This window comes from Zosterops lateralis (assembly GCF_965231275.1).
Source record: "Zosterops lateralis genome assembly, chromosome: 16".
Classification (NCBI taxonomy): Eukaryota; Metazoa; Chordata; class Aves; order Passeriformes; family Zosteropidae; genus Zosterops; species Zosterops lateralis.
In genome coordinates this window covers 9,598,767-9,613,672 of record NC_139776.1, presented here as the reverse complement: position 1 = coordinate 9,613,672, position 14,906 = coordinate 9,598,767, and the positions used below count along the sequence as shown (strand labels likewise).

Here is a 14,906-nt window from a genome sequence, read left to right as displayed (position 1 = left end):
AGCAGCTTGTGCCTGGCACCCCTAAGCTTTCCCACAGCAAGAGCCAAGGGCATTGCCCCAGTGACACTGGGGCTGTGCAGGCTGCTGGGGCTGCCCATGGCTCTGGGGGGCTCAGCCTGAGCTTCCCTCCAAAGCTGGGCTAGAAAAACCCTCTGTTGGATGAGGCTGAGCTCTGCCAAAGCCTCGTGGATGGCTGTGTCCAGGTCTGTACCCTGTGGGCAGCAGCTGCCTCCTCTGCTGCTTCCCTGCTTGTGTTCTTATCAGAGATACTCTCCTCCCTGCTTGTCTCCACCTCCCCTTTCCCTCCTGCCATGCGTGATCTAGCCTAAATATTTCCTTCCATAGCTTCAGGACACTGCTGGGTATCCTGCCATCTTTGGAGACTGCAAATAATTCCCTGCCTTCATTTATGTCATTACCTTGAAGGTATTTATAGAGCGTGGTCTTGAGTGGAAAGGAAGGCTATATATAAACTATTTGACTATATATAAAGGCGAGATACCTTGGTCCTTAGCTGCAAACTGCCTGGAACTGCTCCTGATTTAAACTTTTATCCTGTTGGCTGCATGTTCCCCATCCTGGTAGAAACTCACGTGTAGGAGGAAACCTGTGGGGACTGAGCTGTGTCCCATGGCAGATGCCAGGCCTCAGAGCTGCCAAAGACTCAGCACAGGTCCAGGTTCTGTGCTCAGCATCTTTGCTCTGCACTCCCACGGCTCAGCGTGCTTCCCTTTGCTCCCAAAGCATGTCCTGGCAATTTTCTCTGGCTGCTGCAGCTGCACAGGAGGTGTCTCAATGTTAATGAGGGGCGATGGTATCCCAGGGCAAGGGCAGGATGGCCAGACTGCCCAGCAGCTGCTGCTTGAGCAGACCCCAGAGGTTGTTTCATTTCCTGGTGGGCAGGCATCTGTCACTTGAGCCCTGGGAAACAACTTCTTATTAACAATTATAATTACAATAATAATAATAGTAATAATAATAATAGAAGCCCTCTGTGTGTCTGTGTGTCCTCCAGCCCGGGACCATGGGGAGCAGCAAGAGCAAGCCCAGAGACCCCAGCCAGCGGCGGCGCAGCCTGGAGCCCACAGAGAACACGCACCATGGGGGTTTCCCAGCCTCACAGACACCCAGCAAGGCGGCTGCTCCCGACGCCCACCGCACCCCCAGCCGCTCCTTCGGGCCCATGGCTGCTGAATCCAAACTCTTTGGAGGCTTCAACACCTCTGACACGGTGACCTCGCCGCAGCGCGCCGGGGCTCTGGCTGGTCCGTGAGGGCTGGGGCTCACAGGGTGGGGATGGTGGGTTTGGGTCCAGCTCCTTGGGGTCTCAGGCTTTTGAGGGGCTCTGGGGAGAAGCAGGAGTGTGTTATCAGCCATGGGGAGGATGGTGGGAGGGGAGTGTGCTGGGGACTGCCCCTCCTGAGTGCTCTTTGTCACAGGGGGAGTCACCACCTTCGTCGCCCTCTATGACTACGAGTCCCGGACCGAAACGGACTTGTCCTTCAAGAAAGGAGAGCGCCTGCAGATCGTCAACAACACGTGAGTGTCCCTGTCCCTGCAGCCAAGCCCATGTGCTGAGCTGTCACCTCTGTCCCTCCTGTGGAACCCCAGCCCAGCCCAGCAGGACCAGCTGTCCCAGGGATGGGTGTTCAGAGAGATGTGCTGAAATGCACACAGACACAGTGACTTGTCCAAGGACACTGACACTGAAAGGAGTCATTTGCCTGCTTCCTCATCCTCCTGGCCCTGCTGCTGGTCACTGTGGCCTCACAGCCTTGTCACCAGCCACATCATCTCTTTGCTGGCCGTTCTGTGCCCTCCAACACAGAGCCACGTCCCCACCAGTCCTGTCTCCATCCATGCTCAGCTCCCTCTTGTCAGCCTGGACACATCCCTCAGCTTCATGGGTGCTTTTCCCTGGGCTTGTACACTGTCTCTGGTCTCAGCTTCTCTCTTGACTCTTCTTTCTCTCTCTCCATGCTGTCGTTTAGGAGAAAAGTGGATGTCAGGTGTGTATTGCACATTCTTACTGTTATTATAAATGACCTAAATGATCAAAGCCTGTCTGCTGCCCACTTGAGGGCAGGTTGGGTGGAGCAGGGCTGGGAGGAGATGGTTTCCAGATGGTTTTGTGGTTGGTTGCATTTGTCCTCTCTGAGTGACCAGAACAGAGCAAGGAGTCCCTTCCCATGCTGGGGAAATGTTCCATCCAGAGCTGTGTGTGCACCTGGGAGCTCTGAACCCATCCCCTTTCCTTGTCCATGTGTGGCTCCCTTCTGAACTCTCTTTCCAGTTGGCTCTCCACTTTCCCCTGCCCTTCACATTTTTCTTTCGCATTTTAAAATTTTACTTTTATATTTAATGTATGGCTCTGGTGATTCAAGTATTTCCTTAGGGGTCTGCGCCCCTGGTTTCCTCCCCATCCTGGTCACCACAGCACATCCATCACATGCAGGGCAGCATGGCCAGCTGGAAGATGCTCCTAAAAATGATCCTGCATTAACCCCATGTGTGGTCTGTCCTGACAGGAGGTACACACAGTCCAGAGCCTGGCTGGCAGAGCCAATGTCCCCAATGTCCCCAGCTGTGGAGCTGCCACAGGGTCCCGAGGGTTTGCACCTCCTGCTCTCCCTCCACTGCTGCCTTCCAACATGGGCACCCAAACCAGCAAAGTCAAAGGGTGGAAAGAGAGGGGAACATCCCAGGAGTGAGATTTCTCCTGCAGTGCTTGGGCAGTGTGGCACAAACATGTTTTCAATCTGATCCTTGTTCTCATTGTTCTGATGCTGTTTATTAATGGTGATTTGCTTCATCTATCAAGTCTGGGATGTGCAGCATTTCAGTGTTTCAGGAAAAGCCTGAATTTGGGAGGTTTGATGCTTCGTACTTTCAGTCTCAGCAGTGTGTGAGCTCCATGCTTGAGTTCTGCTTTCCAGCTGTTGCCAAGTGAGCTCTGCCCATGGGGTTCCAGATCAGGCCCATATATGAGGGGCTTTTCTTTAACCTTCCATCAGTTCTGGGGTTTCCACTTTTTTTTTCTCTACTGCTATTTATCACAGGCTCAGTCAGAGGGAAGGGTCAGTCTGTGATGGGCTCTGCAGCATCCTGGGGAGCAAAAGGGCTTTTTTTGGTGACACAGTCCTTTGGTGGAGGATGCAGGATGTAGCTGCCAACCTTCCCAGTGCATGTGTGGGTGAGATGTCCACAGGGAGATGTCCACTTCCTCCACAGAGGTGGTGGAGGAAGTTGGGCAGTTTGTGCAGTGCTCAGGGGTGAATCACTCTTCTCAAAGACCTCCCAGAGATGCTCACACAGCCTGGGAACAGCTCGGGCTGCTGCACTTTGGGGACAGCAACAGACAGATGTGTGATGTCTCCTTCCTCTGGGCTCCCTGGCAGGACAGTCAGTGCCCTGGAGCTGCAGGGAGAGGACTTGGGTTCAGTCCAGGAAGGGCTGGCAGGTGCTGGGCACAGCGGGAGCCCATGGCCAGGGTGGCTTTGCTGGGTGGCAGCAGGTTTTGGCTGCTCTGATGGGGTTGGGGTTGCTCAGGGTGAGATGAGAAGCCTCCACATCGCTCACCTCCCTCTCTGGGTCATCCTACCAATCCACCCAGTGCAGAAAGGCTCTTGTTGGAGCATTTCCAGTGGGAAGAAGTCTCCTCCCAGCCAGCAGGCAGCCAGCTGGGATGTGGTGGGATATTTTGGGTAAGATTGTGCAGAGAATTGTTGAAATGCTTTGTTTTGATGATGATTATTATTTTTTTTCCCCACTGAGACATTTTTGGAATAGTTTGTTTTGCTGAATTCCCAGCTTGTAGTCTTGCAGCCCAAGCTGGAATGAAGCCACAAGTCAAAAGCTGGGCATTTTTCAAGCAGATGTTTACTCTGGTCCTGTGGGAAAAGAGCCCAACCAGCCTCCTGTCCTCTTCAGAGCCACCTCGGTAAAGGTGACTTGGGCAACAGCCCTGGCTGAGGAGCACGAGCTGCCTGCCATGAGATGTGCTGGGGCTGGAAGAAGCTAAAATGTCATCCAGGGCTGCTGTGAGGCTGTTCCAGGGGCAAAGCTCAGCTCTGTCTAGGAAGAGATGCCTGGAATGGAAGGTCTCCGCCATCCCCACCACATGACACCATTGCAGGGAGCTGGGGGCCGTGTCTGGGTTATCCCAGTGCTTTGAAGCATCACTGGTTTAGCTGGGAAAAGCACAGGTCACAAGCAGCTGGTGAGTCTGGAGGAAGGATGGAGGTTTACACGTCTGCAGGGTCAGGGATGGGTCTGGATGTGGTCTGGTGATCCTTGTAGTGGTGACTGAGGTTACTGGTGTTTTTCTGTAGCATGTTTGCAGAGGTTTTCCTGCCAAGTTCTTGTATCCTTACGGTGCTGTTCCCACGAATCTGCACTTTTCCCCTAGCCTCGTCTCCCTTGTGGTCAGGATGAATTCAGTGACTGTCTTTGATGGACAAGAAGATGCAGGTGGTGGGAGGAAAAGCCCTGCTGTCTGCAGGAAGGGGAAGCCACCTCCTGCCGTCCTCTTGTTCTTCTCTATTTGTTGTCCTTTCCAGCCCCATCCGGAGCAGAAGCCGGCGGGAAGGAGGGCAGAGGACCCTCCAGCTCCTGGGGACATGCCTGAGGCCTCTGTGCCCGGGGCAGGAGGGATGGATGGTGGCTCAGCCGAAGGGTTTTAGGGACAAGGAGCCTCACTGGTGGCTGTGCAGGCACAGCCCTGGCTGGGGCAGCAGGAGGCTCACGCTGGGGCCGCAGCCTTGCAGGGGCTGTGAATGGGACACCTGGGCTGGACAGATCCCGCTGCATCCAGGCTGGACACCACAGATGGGCAGGGCTCAGCCCCTGCCCAAACCTCAGCCTTGTCCTGCTGCTTTTCTGCAGCCTGTGTTTAACTAACTCCCTTGGGTTTTCCTGGTTCCTTTTCCAATCGCTGCCATCCTTCTGTCGCTTCTCTACGTTTCCTGTCCCTCCCTTTGCTGCTCCCTGCTGCCAGGAGCCCCAGTGCCTCCCAGCCTCCAGCCAGATACCCCTCCCATTCAGGTGGCTCCAAAGGTATTTTGCCTTGCTGGCTGCCTGCCTGATTCAGGTTTAAAGCATTCCATATGTGGATGGGTGGCCCCAGTAACAAGAGCTCATCCAAACAGAGCCACAGGCAGGGGCTGGCAGCAGGAGCTCTCCTGGCTGGGATCTGGCAGTGGGGCTGGGGGCTCTGGGGCTGCACCTTTTCCCAGTGGGGCTCTGTGCTGGCTCATCCTCCCCCGGTGCCTGTGGGCGGGTGAAGGGCTGGCCGGGGGGCTCCTGGCTTCACACTGAGTGTGTTTTGGTTCTCTTGCAGGGAAGGTGACTGGTGGCTGGCTCATTCCCTCACTACAGGACAGACGGGCTACATCCCCAGTAACTATGTCGCGCCCTCAGACTCCATCCAGGCTGAAGAGTAATTGCCATCTTTTAGACAGTTTATAAACAAGGGATAGCAAACACACCCCCAGTGCTCCCCCTCCACCCCTGCCCCGCTCCTGGGAGAAGCCTCCAAGCCCTCTGTGGTTTTCCTTTGTGTTAGTTTTCCCCTTTTTATGTGCAAACCTTTCTTTAAGGCCCTGAGTGCAATGCTGCAGCATGCTTTGTGTGGTGGAGGGGTGAGTGGTGGCATAGCTGGGCTGTGGATGCTTTTGGTCTGGTTTTTATGGAGATCCTGGAGAAGAGTAGGCTCCAGGGAAGATCTCATTGCAGCCTTCCAGAACTTAAAGGGGCTTCTAAAAAATAGAGAGATGTCTTACAAGGGCAGAGAGGCCTGTGAAGGGACAAGGAGAAATTTTTTTAAACAAAATATTTAGATTAGATATTAGGAAAATATTCCTTACCCAGTGAGACACTGGCACAGGTTGCCCAGAGAAGCTGTGGCTGCCTCATCCCTGAGAGCGTTCAAGGCCAGTTTGGATGGGGCTTTGAGCAACCTGGGATAGTTGAAGGTGTGGCAGGGAGGCGATGCCCAGCCCAGGCTGTACGGGGATGTGGCACACATCGAGGTGCCTGAGCCCAGACACAGCCCCTGGTCTCCCAAACCTGCAATGGGTGGGCCAAGGCTGAGCCCCCTGCTTGGGCAGGCAGTGGAGGGGAGTAGTGCCAGGTGCTGAGCCGCTGCCCTTCTCCTGCAGGTGGTATTTTGGGAAGATCACTCGCCGGGAGTCTGAGCGGCTGCTGCTCAACCCCGAAAACCCCCGAGGGACCTTCCTGGTCCGGGAGAGCGAGACCACAAAAGGTGAGCAAGGCTGGGGGGTTGCTGGCCTGGAGGAGGCTCTCTCTGGGGGGTGTGGGGGTACCCTGAGTCCTTTCAGTCTCTCCTGCTGGTGCTGGTCTTCAGGGAGCCAAAGCTGGTGTGGCCATCACATCACCAGTGACATGTGTGTGCCAAATGCACTGTTACACCTCTGAGACCATGGGCTGGAGGGATGTGGCCACTTCTCTTCCACTGCTGCCTACCAGTGAGTGCCCTTCACAGAAGTGGTTCAGCTCATGGCAGGGTGGAAGCCAGGAGTCTCACCAACTCTGGCAAGAGGATCATCTCTTTTCCTGTTTTTTTCTGTTGTTGGTTCATTTGGCTGGGTTTTTGTACATCCCCAACTAGATTATTTTTTTGTTGTTGTTTTCCCTGGTCCCTGTATAGTGACAAAATCTTGAACATGTTCTTCCTGAGCAGCCAGGCTGAGGGAATGATGAACTTTAATCCTTTAAAGTTTGACACTTCTGAAAGTGCAAGTTGTGATCTTCGAGGTTTGACTGCCTGAGGATGATGTTTCTTACCCGGTTTAGTTTGGCTCCAAATGCACCTTTGGGAAAAGCCCCTTGATGTTCCTTTCTGGTTTTATGCCTTGAACTTATCACTATTTGTTTTATTCTGATGGAAGCAGCTTCTTCAAGCAGCAGCATAAATCTTCCCCATGGCATGAATCTGCTTTCTGTGGCCCCAGCAACACCATGTTGTTCTCATGCAGGCAGAGCAGAGCCAAGCTCCTGAAGCGATGTCTATGGTGGGATTTGTGCAGGAGAGAATTGGGCCCATTAGCCCCTCAGCTCCTCTCTGAGACACTGAGGAGTTGTTGGTCAGCAGCTCCCCCCAGCCTGGCTCTGTCTGCTCCTGTCCCCTTGCTAGCACATCCCATAGGATGGCTGCTGGCAGAGCTGCTGTGCAAGCAGAGGGCAGCTGGAGGTTGTGATGGTGTGGCATGGCTGTAGCTGGGGGATATGTGCCATTCCTCCCTGGACCTAATGCCAGCTGGTTTATCCAGGAGCTGCTCTCCATCCTCTGCTTCTGGGTGAAGGCAGCACCTCCATGCCCAGTCCTGCCTCCCCCGTGCCCACCCGTAGCAGGACCCCATGGGGAGCACCCATCCATGGCACATCTCCTGCAGCCCCTCTGTCCTGCCCACAGGTGCCTATTGCCTCTCTGTGTCTGACTTTGACAACGCCAAGGGGCTCAACGTGAAGCACTACAAGATCCGCAAGCTGGACAGTGGCGGTTTCTACATCACCTCCCGCACCCAGTTCAACAGCCTGCAGCATCTGGTGGCCTACTACTCCAGTGGGTAGCCATGGGGGTCCTCTTGGGGTCTGGGGGGCACCCTGGGTGCTGTCCCTGCCCTCGCTGCAGGGCGGGTGCTGCTGGGAAGTCACCTCTGCACTGGGGGACACCAAACCAGTTGCGTGGGACTGGTGAAAAGCTGGGTTATAGGGCAGAGGGTGAGGGTTTGGGTATGGGTCCCCAAGGTGTTTACATGAAAGATGTGGGGTAAAGACATCACATGCCTAAGTACCCATGTGTCACCCTGCTGTTGTCCCTTCCTGTGCCAGAACATGCTGATGGCTTGTGCCACCGTCTCACCAACATCTGCCCCACGTCCAAGCCCCAGACCCAAGGCCTTGCCAAGGATGCCTGGGAAATCCCCCGGGAATCGCTGCGGCTGGAGGTCAAGCTGGGACAGGGCTGCTTCGGAGAGGTGTGGATGGGTAAGGACATTCCCACCCTGCTGTCCCCTCTGTGTCACCACCTGCATCCTGTCCCCTGCCATCTGCAGATGCCTGAAGCCTGTGGTGGGGTGGGGGAGTGGGAGAAGGGCACAGCCCCCTGCCCCATACATGTGTCCTGAGCAGTGTGTCCTCTGCCACAGGGACCTGGAATGGCACCACCCGAGTGGCCATCAAGACACTGAAGCCTGGCACCATGTCCCCAGAGGCCTTCCTGCAGGAAGCCCAGGTCATGAAGAAGCTCCGACATGAGAAGCTGGTTCAGCTCTATGCTGTGGTGTCAGAGGAGCCCATTTACATCGTCACTGAGTACATGAGCAAGGGTGAGCATGGGAGGGACACCGAGGGGGCAGCTGAGGGGCTCTGCTCCTCCAGATTGTTCTGACCATGGTCTTCCTCACAGGGAGCCTCCTGGACTTCCTGAAGGGTGAGATGGGCAAGTACCTGCGGCTGCCCCAGCTCGTGGATATGGCTGCTCAGGTGGGTTTGCACATCCCTGGCCCTCCCTCATTCCTTGTGGGGACACTGGGTGCCTGAGCCCCTCACTGGGCTGTGGTGGCTCTGTCACTGGTCAGGCAGTGGGGTGCTCTGCAGCCTTGCTTAGGTGGGTGCCACTGTTGAGTCTCAGCCCAGAGCAGGGTTGCACTCTGGGACCATCATTTTGCCTGTTCCTGTTGCTGCCAGCTCTGGCCAGCAAACCCAAGTCTGTGTGGCATTTCTTGAGCAACTGGTGTTTCCCACACCTCAGCTGGGTCCTGCTGCAGGCTTGCTCCCCTTAGTGGTGCCAGGCTCTCCCTGGGGCCCCTTGTGTCATCCTGTCAGCCCCACGTGCTGCTCCCCACAGATCGCATCAGGCATGGCCTATGTGGAGAGGATGAACTACGTCCACCGGGACCTACGGGCAGCCAACATCCTGGTGGGGGAGAACCTGGTGTGCAAAGTGGCTGATTTTGGCTTGGCACGGCTCATCGAGGACAACGAGTACACGGCTCGGCAAGGTACGTGCCCAGGGCTCCTGGCACCAGAGCAATGGCCACTGGTCCCCACAGTGTGTTGTGCCTGGAGCCAGCATGTGGCTCTGGTTGCACGGGGGTCCTGGAGGCACTCCCTTACCCTGCCTCTCCATCCAGGTGCAAAGTTCCCCATCAAGTGGACGGCCCCCGAGGCAGCTCTGTACGGCAGGTTTACCATCAAGTCAGACGTCTGGTCCTTTGGCATCCTCTTGACCGAGCTGACCACCAAGGGCAGAGTGCCATACCCAGGTGAGGGCTGGCACTTGCTGGCAGAGGTCCTGTTCCCATTGTGGTGTCTAACACCAGCTGTCTATGCCCAGTGCTTGCCCCTGATCTGCCTCTTCCCAAGTTGGATCCTGCTCCACTGGTGTGAGCAGATATTGGCCAGGATGCAGCATCCCAGCCACCCTGTCGCACTCTAGTCCTTGAGTATGGTGACAAGGACAAGTGCTGCTAGGCCAGGGATCCCTCTCTCCCTGGGTCACTGGGATTACCCCTAAGGCATGTCCTGGCAAAACACCCTTGGTGTCCCCTCTGGGACAGGCACGGTGCAGGACTGGCCCTTTTCTGATCAATGCCATGTCTCCTCTGGCCGCACACAGGGATGGTGAACCGGGAGGTGCTGGACCAGGTGGAGCGAGGATACCGCATGCCCTGCCCGCCCGAGTGCCCCGAGTCCCTGCACGACCTCATGTGCCAGTGCTGGCGGAAGGACCCGGAGGAGAGACCCACCTTCGAGTACCTGCAGGCTTTCCTGGAGGACTACTTCACCTCGACAGAGCCCCAGTACCAGCCTGGAGAGAACCTATAGACACAGGGCTCCTCCTGGCACCAGGACACTGCTGTCCTCACTGCGGGGCGCCGAGAGTCGGCCTCCCCACCGAGGGGCTGTGTTTGTGGAGCAGCCCTGGAGCAGGACAGGGCATTATCTCCAGATGCAGCCAGGGGAGCTGCTGGGTTCCCCTGTGGCTCATTAAGACTTCTGGCCCGTGTTTAACGAAGCGGCGCTGTGTTCTGCTGGCGAGAGGAGCCTGTGAGCACCAACACAGCCAGCTCAGGAGGGCAAGCAGAGCATGTCCTGCCAAGAGACTTGAGTCTTGGGAGACTTCTTCCCCCCACAACTCTGGGGTGAGCCAGGAGGAACTGGGGGACAGCACCACCCCACCTCAGACACACAGCCCCAGTCTCCTGCAACCCCTTTCTAAATCAGCACAAATTTCCCTGCCCCTTCACCCTCCCCATCTCCCTCTTGGCTCCAGCTCTCCTGAAGGTGCTGGCAGAGATGTTTTGCTACAGGAATGTCACAATTCCAGGCTGGCTTGAATGGAGTGATGTGCTGGGGTGGTGGTGGCAGCGTGGGATAGCAGAACTCTGGTGGTCCTTCTGGCCTCACCATGACCTTAATGGCTGGTGGGTTCTGGGACTCTGAAATGTGACAGCTGCAGGCTCTGGTGACCAACACTGTCCCATTGGAGCACCTGGGCACATGATCAAATCTTCCAGCTATGTCTGTTCCCTCAAGGGACACATTTCCCCTCTCTGGGGAGCAGGACTGGGGATGCCAGCAGAGCCCTCACCCTGCTGCCCTTTCTCCCACCACATGCTCCAGGTCTTCCAGCCAGACCCTTGGGAAGTACTCCCCAGCTGCCCTCCCCAGCTCTGCCACCAGCTTTCCCACCAGCAGAGTCCCCTGGGCTGGCCCTGCCACCAAATCCAGTGCCACTGTGGTGCTTGGGTGCATGGCCCATGTAGCTGTTCGAGGTGTGGGAATGTTTTGGAGGAAGCACTTGACTTTCACAGATGGTTTTGTCCACCTGGTATGTTTTTAGCTGCCTTCCCTCTACCCATTGTATCTCAGCTTCCAGGCAGCAGTCCCCATGCAGCATCCCCAGCCACATACCCCCATCTGGAAGTGCTGTGCCACATTTGCATCCTCATCTCCTCACTGCTTGCTCCCAAAGGCCTCAGCCATGTCTCAGCTGTGGGTGGCTATTCCTGCCCAGCTTTGTGCCACACACATCCCATGGAGTTGATCCCTGGCATTGGCAAGGCAACACTCATTCCCTGCCCTCTCCCACCCAGCACCTGCTTGTACATAACCCCTGAGTGATCCCTGCACCGTCCCAGACCTTGACTTCATTGCATGTGTGTCGGTTTTCCCTCTCCTGTGGCTGTACCCAGCTGGAAACCTTTCACCATGGTGGTTCACAAAGCTTCACTCCTTCACCTCCTGGGTCCCAGAGACCCCTGCTCAGAGAGACCTGGGGGTCTTTGGATGCTCTCCTGGAGCCTGGTGGGTTGGGGGCTGGGGGATGCTTGTGGGGCAGGGGTGGGTGCTGGAGGGAAGGACCTGGAGAGGGGAGCCAGTGGCTGTCCCCTCTCGATCCTCGGGCAATGGGCTTTCTGTGCCTCCCCATCACCTTTGGCATGGTGTTTGTCTCTGACACAGCTTCCTTGCAGGCAGCAGACCCAGTTCATCCCTCACCAGCCCCTGTCCTACAAGAGCTGGGTGGGACTCAAGCATGGGCAGGAGGTGGCCAAAACCCCTGCCCAGATCTCCACCAGAGCAGGACCCAGGCAAGCCACTGCCACTCACTCACTCACTCACTCACTCACTCACTCACTCCCACAGTGCCCTGGTGTGGTTTGACCCAGCCACTTATTTATGAACCAAGTACATGGTTGGTTGGTTGGTGGCTGCTTTTTTAATGAGTAAAACATTTAAAATCAGTTTGAACAGGCTCTTCAGCAGTATGGAGAGATCATGCTGGCTTGAAGAGCAGCAGGTGGTTTAATTTTTTTTTTAATAATTTTGGGAGTTGGAGCCTTTTCTACCCCCCCCCGCCCCCAACTCCCTTCCTAGCAGGTTTGCTATGTTGGCATTTCTGCATTTGGGCAGGGACTTTCCAGTCCTCAGTGTTTTGGGTCTTCCCATGTTTGCAACCTTTAGGGATGGGCAGCTGCCACAAACGCCCTGTCCCTTGGTAGCTGTTCCAAGGGGTGGCTTGTGCCATAGTTCTGCCTGGATTATACAAATCCCTGTTCCTGGGAGAAACCTTTTACAAATGTAACATGTGGAAGCCAGATTTGGTCTGGAAGCTGGGGAGAGAGAAGGCAAGCACACGTGTTAAGGTCTGGCCTTTAGTTGTCTGTGGCATGTAGAGGGTCTTGGGTGCAGCAGGACAGGAAGAGATTTACCTGGTGAGTGCAGCCTCTGGCTCTTCCCAGAAGGCAGCAGGTGCAAGGAGCACCCTGGGATGGCTAAATTTCCCAAGGCTTTCAGCAAGATCTGGTGAAGGAGATGTGCTGGGGACACTTCAGGGCTGAAGGCAGTCTGGCAATCCCAGACAAGCCCTCCTCCATGGGGCTGTGTGTCCACATGTCTGTATGTCCATCCGTGTTTCTGTGCAGCGCCTGTGGTGGGACCACAGGCAGCGTGACCTGGAGGCCCTGGGAATGCAGAGCTTCCCCTCCATCATCATCCTGTCTGCCAATTTACTTTTTCAGCCAATAAACTCCAGAGGGGAGCCCTTGCCCAAGGATGCTCTTTGGCTTCCTGGGATCCATAAAACCCTACAAGTCATTATCCTCTGCTGTTATAATTTTTTTACACAGTCTTTTTGTAAGATCTCCAACTGACTATGCAGAGAACGTGTGGATCTGTGTCTCTCTCCCCAGCTCCCCTCACTTGCCTTTTTCGGTGTCTAAGTAAAATATTTAGCTTTTTCTTTTTTTTTTTTTCCCCTTTTTTTTTTTTTTTTTTTATAGTAATAAAACTTTGGAAAAAAACTGAAAAGGTCCAGCTTTGTGGGTGGTAGGGGGGGTGGAGATGCTTTGAAACTCTAACCTTGATGTAAATACTTTGCTATTTGATAATTAAATACAAACAGACCTCACAAAACAAAAGTGTAGCTTGTGTATGACAGGGCTTGTTAGCTCCTTAACATCCCTGTTAGAGGAGCTGATGCTACCTGGAGAATGTGCAGTACCCATGTGAAGCTCCTGGTGCTTCAGACACTTTTTTTGGAAGATGCTTCTGGGATCTGATGGGGCTTCTGTGCCACTGGAGCCATTCCCCAGACAGGCTTGTTCCATGCGCCCCCAGACTGGGACACGCTGGCAGAGCAGGACTCTGCCATTGTGTGGCCCAAAGCAAGCGCAGGGCAGGGCAGGTATTTGTGCTGCCAGAATCCAGGGCACAGTGTCCCTGAGTGATGCCACCCAGGCTGGGCTGTGGGGGGACAAGACAGGGATAGCCTCCCTTCAGCAGAACTGCTTTATCAGCAAGTCTAAGAAGCCTGCTGTGTTAAGGTAATTAGTGGGTGCTGATTGGGATCCCTCACTTGGTGATTAAGTAATAGCACGATGCTAGGCATAGGGGGTTTTCTAAATTCAGAGTGGATGTTGCTGCTGTTCTTCATCACTACCATAATCACCACAGTCTGGGGTGGCTTTAGTGTCTCAAGCCCCCCAGTCTGGCTGCTCCCTCTTCCTCAGACTGGTAAGTGACTCTGTCTTGTCACCTTAAAAGTTTAATGCTTTATGTTTTGTTTGTCTTTAAAACAATTAGGTGATTGAGAGATTATCTCGTGTGCAGGTCCCTTGGTCTCCGAGCAATGTGTGGGCTGGGGGTGGGCTAGCCAGGTCACCCCAGGAGAGAAACTGAGGCCATGGCTCTGCCAGCCCTTGGATCTGCACTTTTGGCATTGCTGTTTGAGAATGGAATGGCCATGGAGGGTGAAATAGAGGAGGAGGTGGGTGCTGGGGGAGGCCGGGGTGCTGCTGTCCAGCCCGACCTTTGGGGAAGGGCAGGGAACTGAGGTGGTTTGTGTACAGGGGATGAGGGGACTGGATTCAGTACTTCTAAGCCCTGCCTATGGCACTGTTTGCTTCCTCCTCTCCCTGTCTTGTTCTCGGCCTCAGCAGCAGCTGAGGCATCTTAAGAGGGTATTAGGGTGGGGCTGTGGCTGACCCTGAGCAGCTCTGGTGAGGAGGCAGGGTCCTGTGCTGTGCAATTTGTGTTGGCAGTGGGCTCTAAAATGGCCAGGATGAGTTGTTTGACTTGAGCATCCCTTTCACTTACCCAAAGCTTAGTGGTAGCACTCCTCAAGAACCTGGAGTCCTGGCTCCCACAGAATAAATGCTTTTGAGTACACAGGGTCAGGCCTGTACTGCAAATCCTGAGTTGTGCTGAGGGTTTGAGGTCTCTCCCACAGGCTAAATGCTGCAGGTCTCCTGGGGCAGGAGCAGGGTGCTATATGTTAAAGAGTTGGCTCACAGCAGGACTGTCCCCATGTGTCAGGCTCTCAGGTTTTGCTGGCAGTGCCACCAGCACTCCCACAGTGCCTGTTACTCACTGGTAACAAGGGGTGGACAGGAGGCTGCCAGCATGTGTTCACTCAGAGGACACAGCCTGTTGTCACTTGGATCTCATCCCCTCCAGCAGCAGGTCTGGGTGGCACCTGAGCCATCTGTCCTCCCTTGCCCTGCTACCAGAGGATTTGCCTTTGCAGGAAGAGCAGCAAAACCCTCTTGCCAAGGGTTAATCTTCAGGCTCTGGAGGGGAGGGCTAAAGTCCTTACCTGACTGTAGCTTACCTCCCACGGCTGGGAAACCAGCTGGTGCCAGAGAAAAGCTGCAGGGCTGCCTGTGACCCCGAGTGATGTTTGTGGTTTGCCTGGCTCAGGAGATTGGCTGGACCAGCCTGGGTGACAGCATGAGGGGACAAGGCTGTGCTATTGTCAGTGGGACTGTATCTCTGGACTTGGCAGCCTCCCTGGTGGGTGCTTCCAGCCCAAATGGCTCCTCCATCAGATCAACCTCTTTCCTCTGGCTGCTGCTGTTTGTAAGGCCACGTTGTGGGCTTGT

At 55.2% G+C, this 14,906-nt stretch overlaps 1 protein-coding gene across 1 annotated transcript in view; it reads left to right on the top strand.

Annotated features, from left to right (window-relative positions):
* Positions 1–12,952, top strand: part of SRC (SRC proto-oncogene, non-receptor tyrosine kinase) — a 28,839-nt gene extending 15,887 nt beyond the window's left edge. The window contains exons 2-12 of the mRNA XM_083873137.1: positions 1,016–1,265; positions 1,440–1,539; positions 5,339–5,437; positions 6,159–6,262; positions 7,433–7,582; positions 7,852–8,007; positions 8,169–8,348; positions 8,429–8,505; positions 8,870–9,023; positions 9,156–9,287; positions 9,641–12,952. Coding sequence (XP_083729263.1) covers positions 1,025–1,265; positions 1,440–1,539; positions 5,339–5,437; positions 6,159–6,262; positions 7,433–7,582; positions 7,852–8,007; positions 8,169–8,348; positions 8,429–8,505; positions 8,870–9,023; positions 9,156–9,287; positions 9,641–9,849 — 1,602 coding nt within the window. The 5' untranslated portion in view covers positions 1,016–1,024 and the 3' untranslated portion in view covers positions 9,850–12,952. The remainder of the gene's footprint in view (positions 1–1,015; positions 1,266–1,439; positions 1,540–5,338; positions 5,438–6,158; positions 6,263–7,432; positions 7,583–7,851; positions 8,008–8,168; positions 8,349–8,428; positions 8,506–8,869; positions 9,024–9,155; positions 9,288–9,640) is intronic.
* The last annotated feature ends 1,954 nt before the right edge of the window (positions 12,953–14,906 follow it).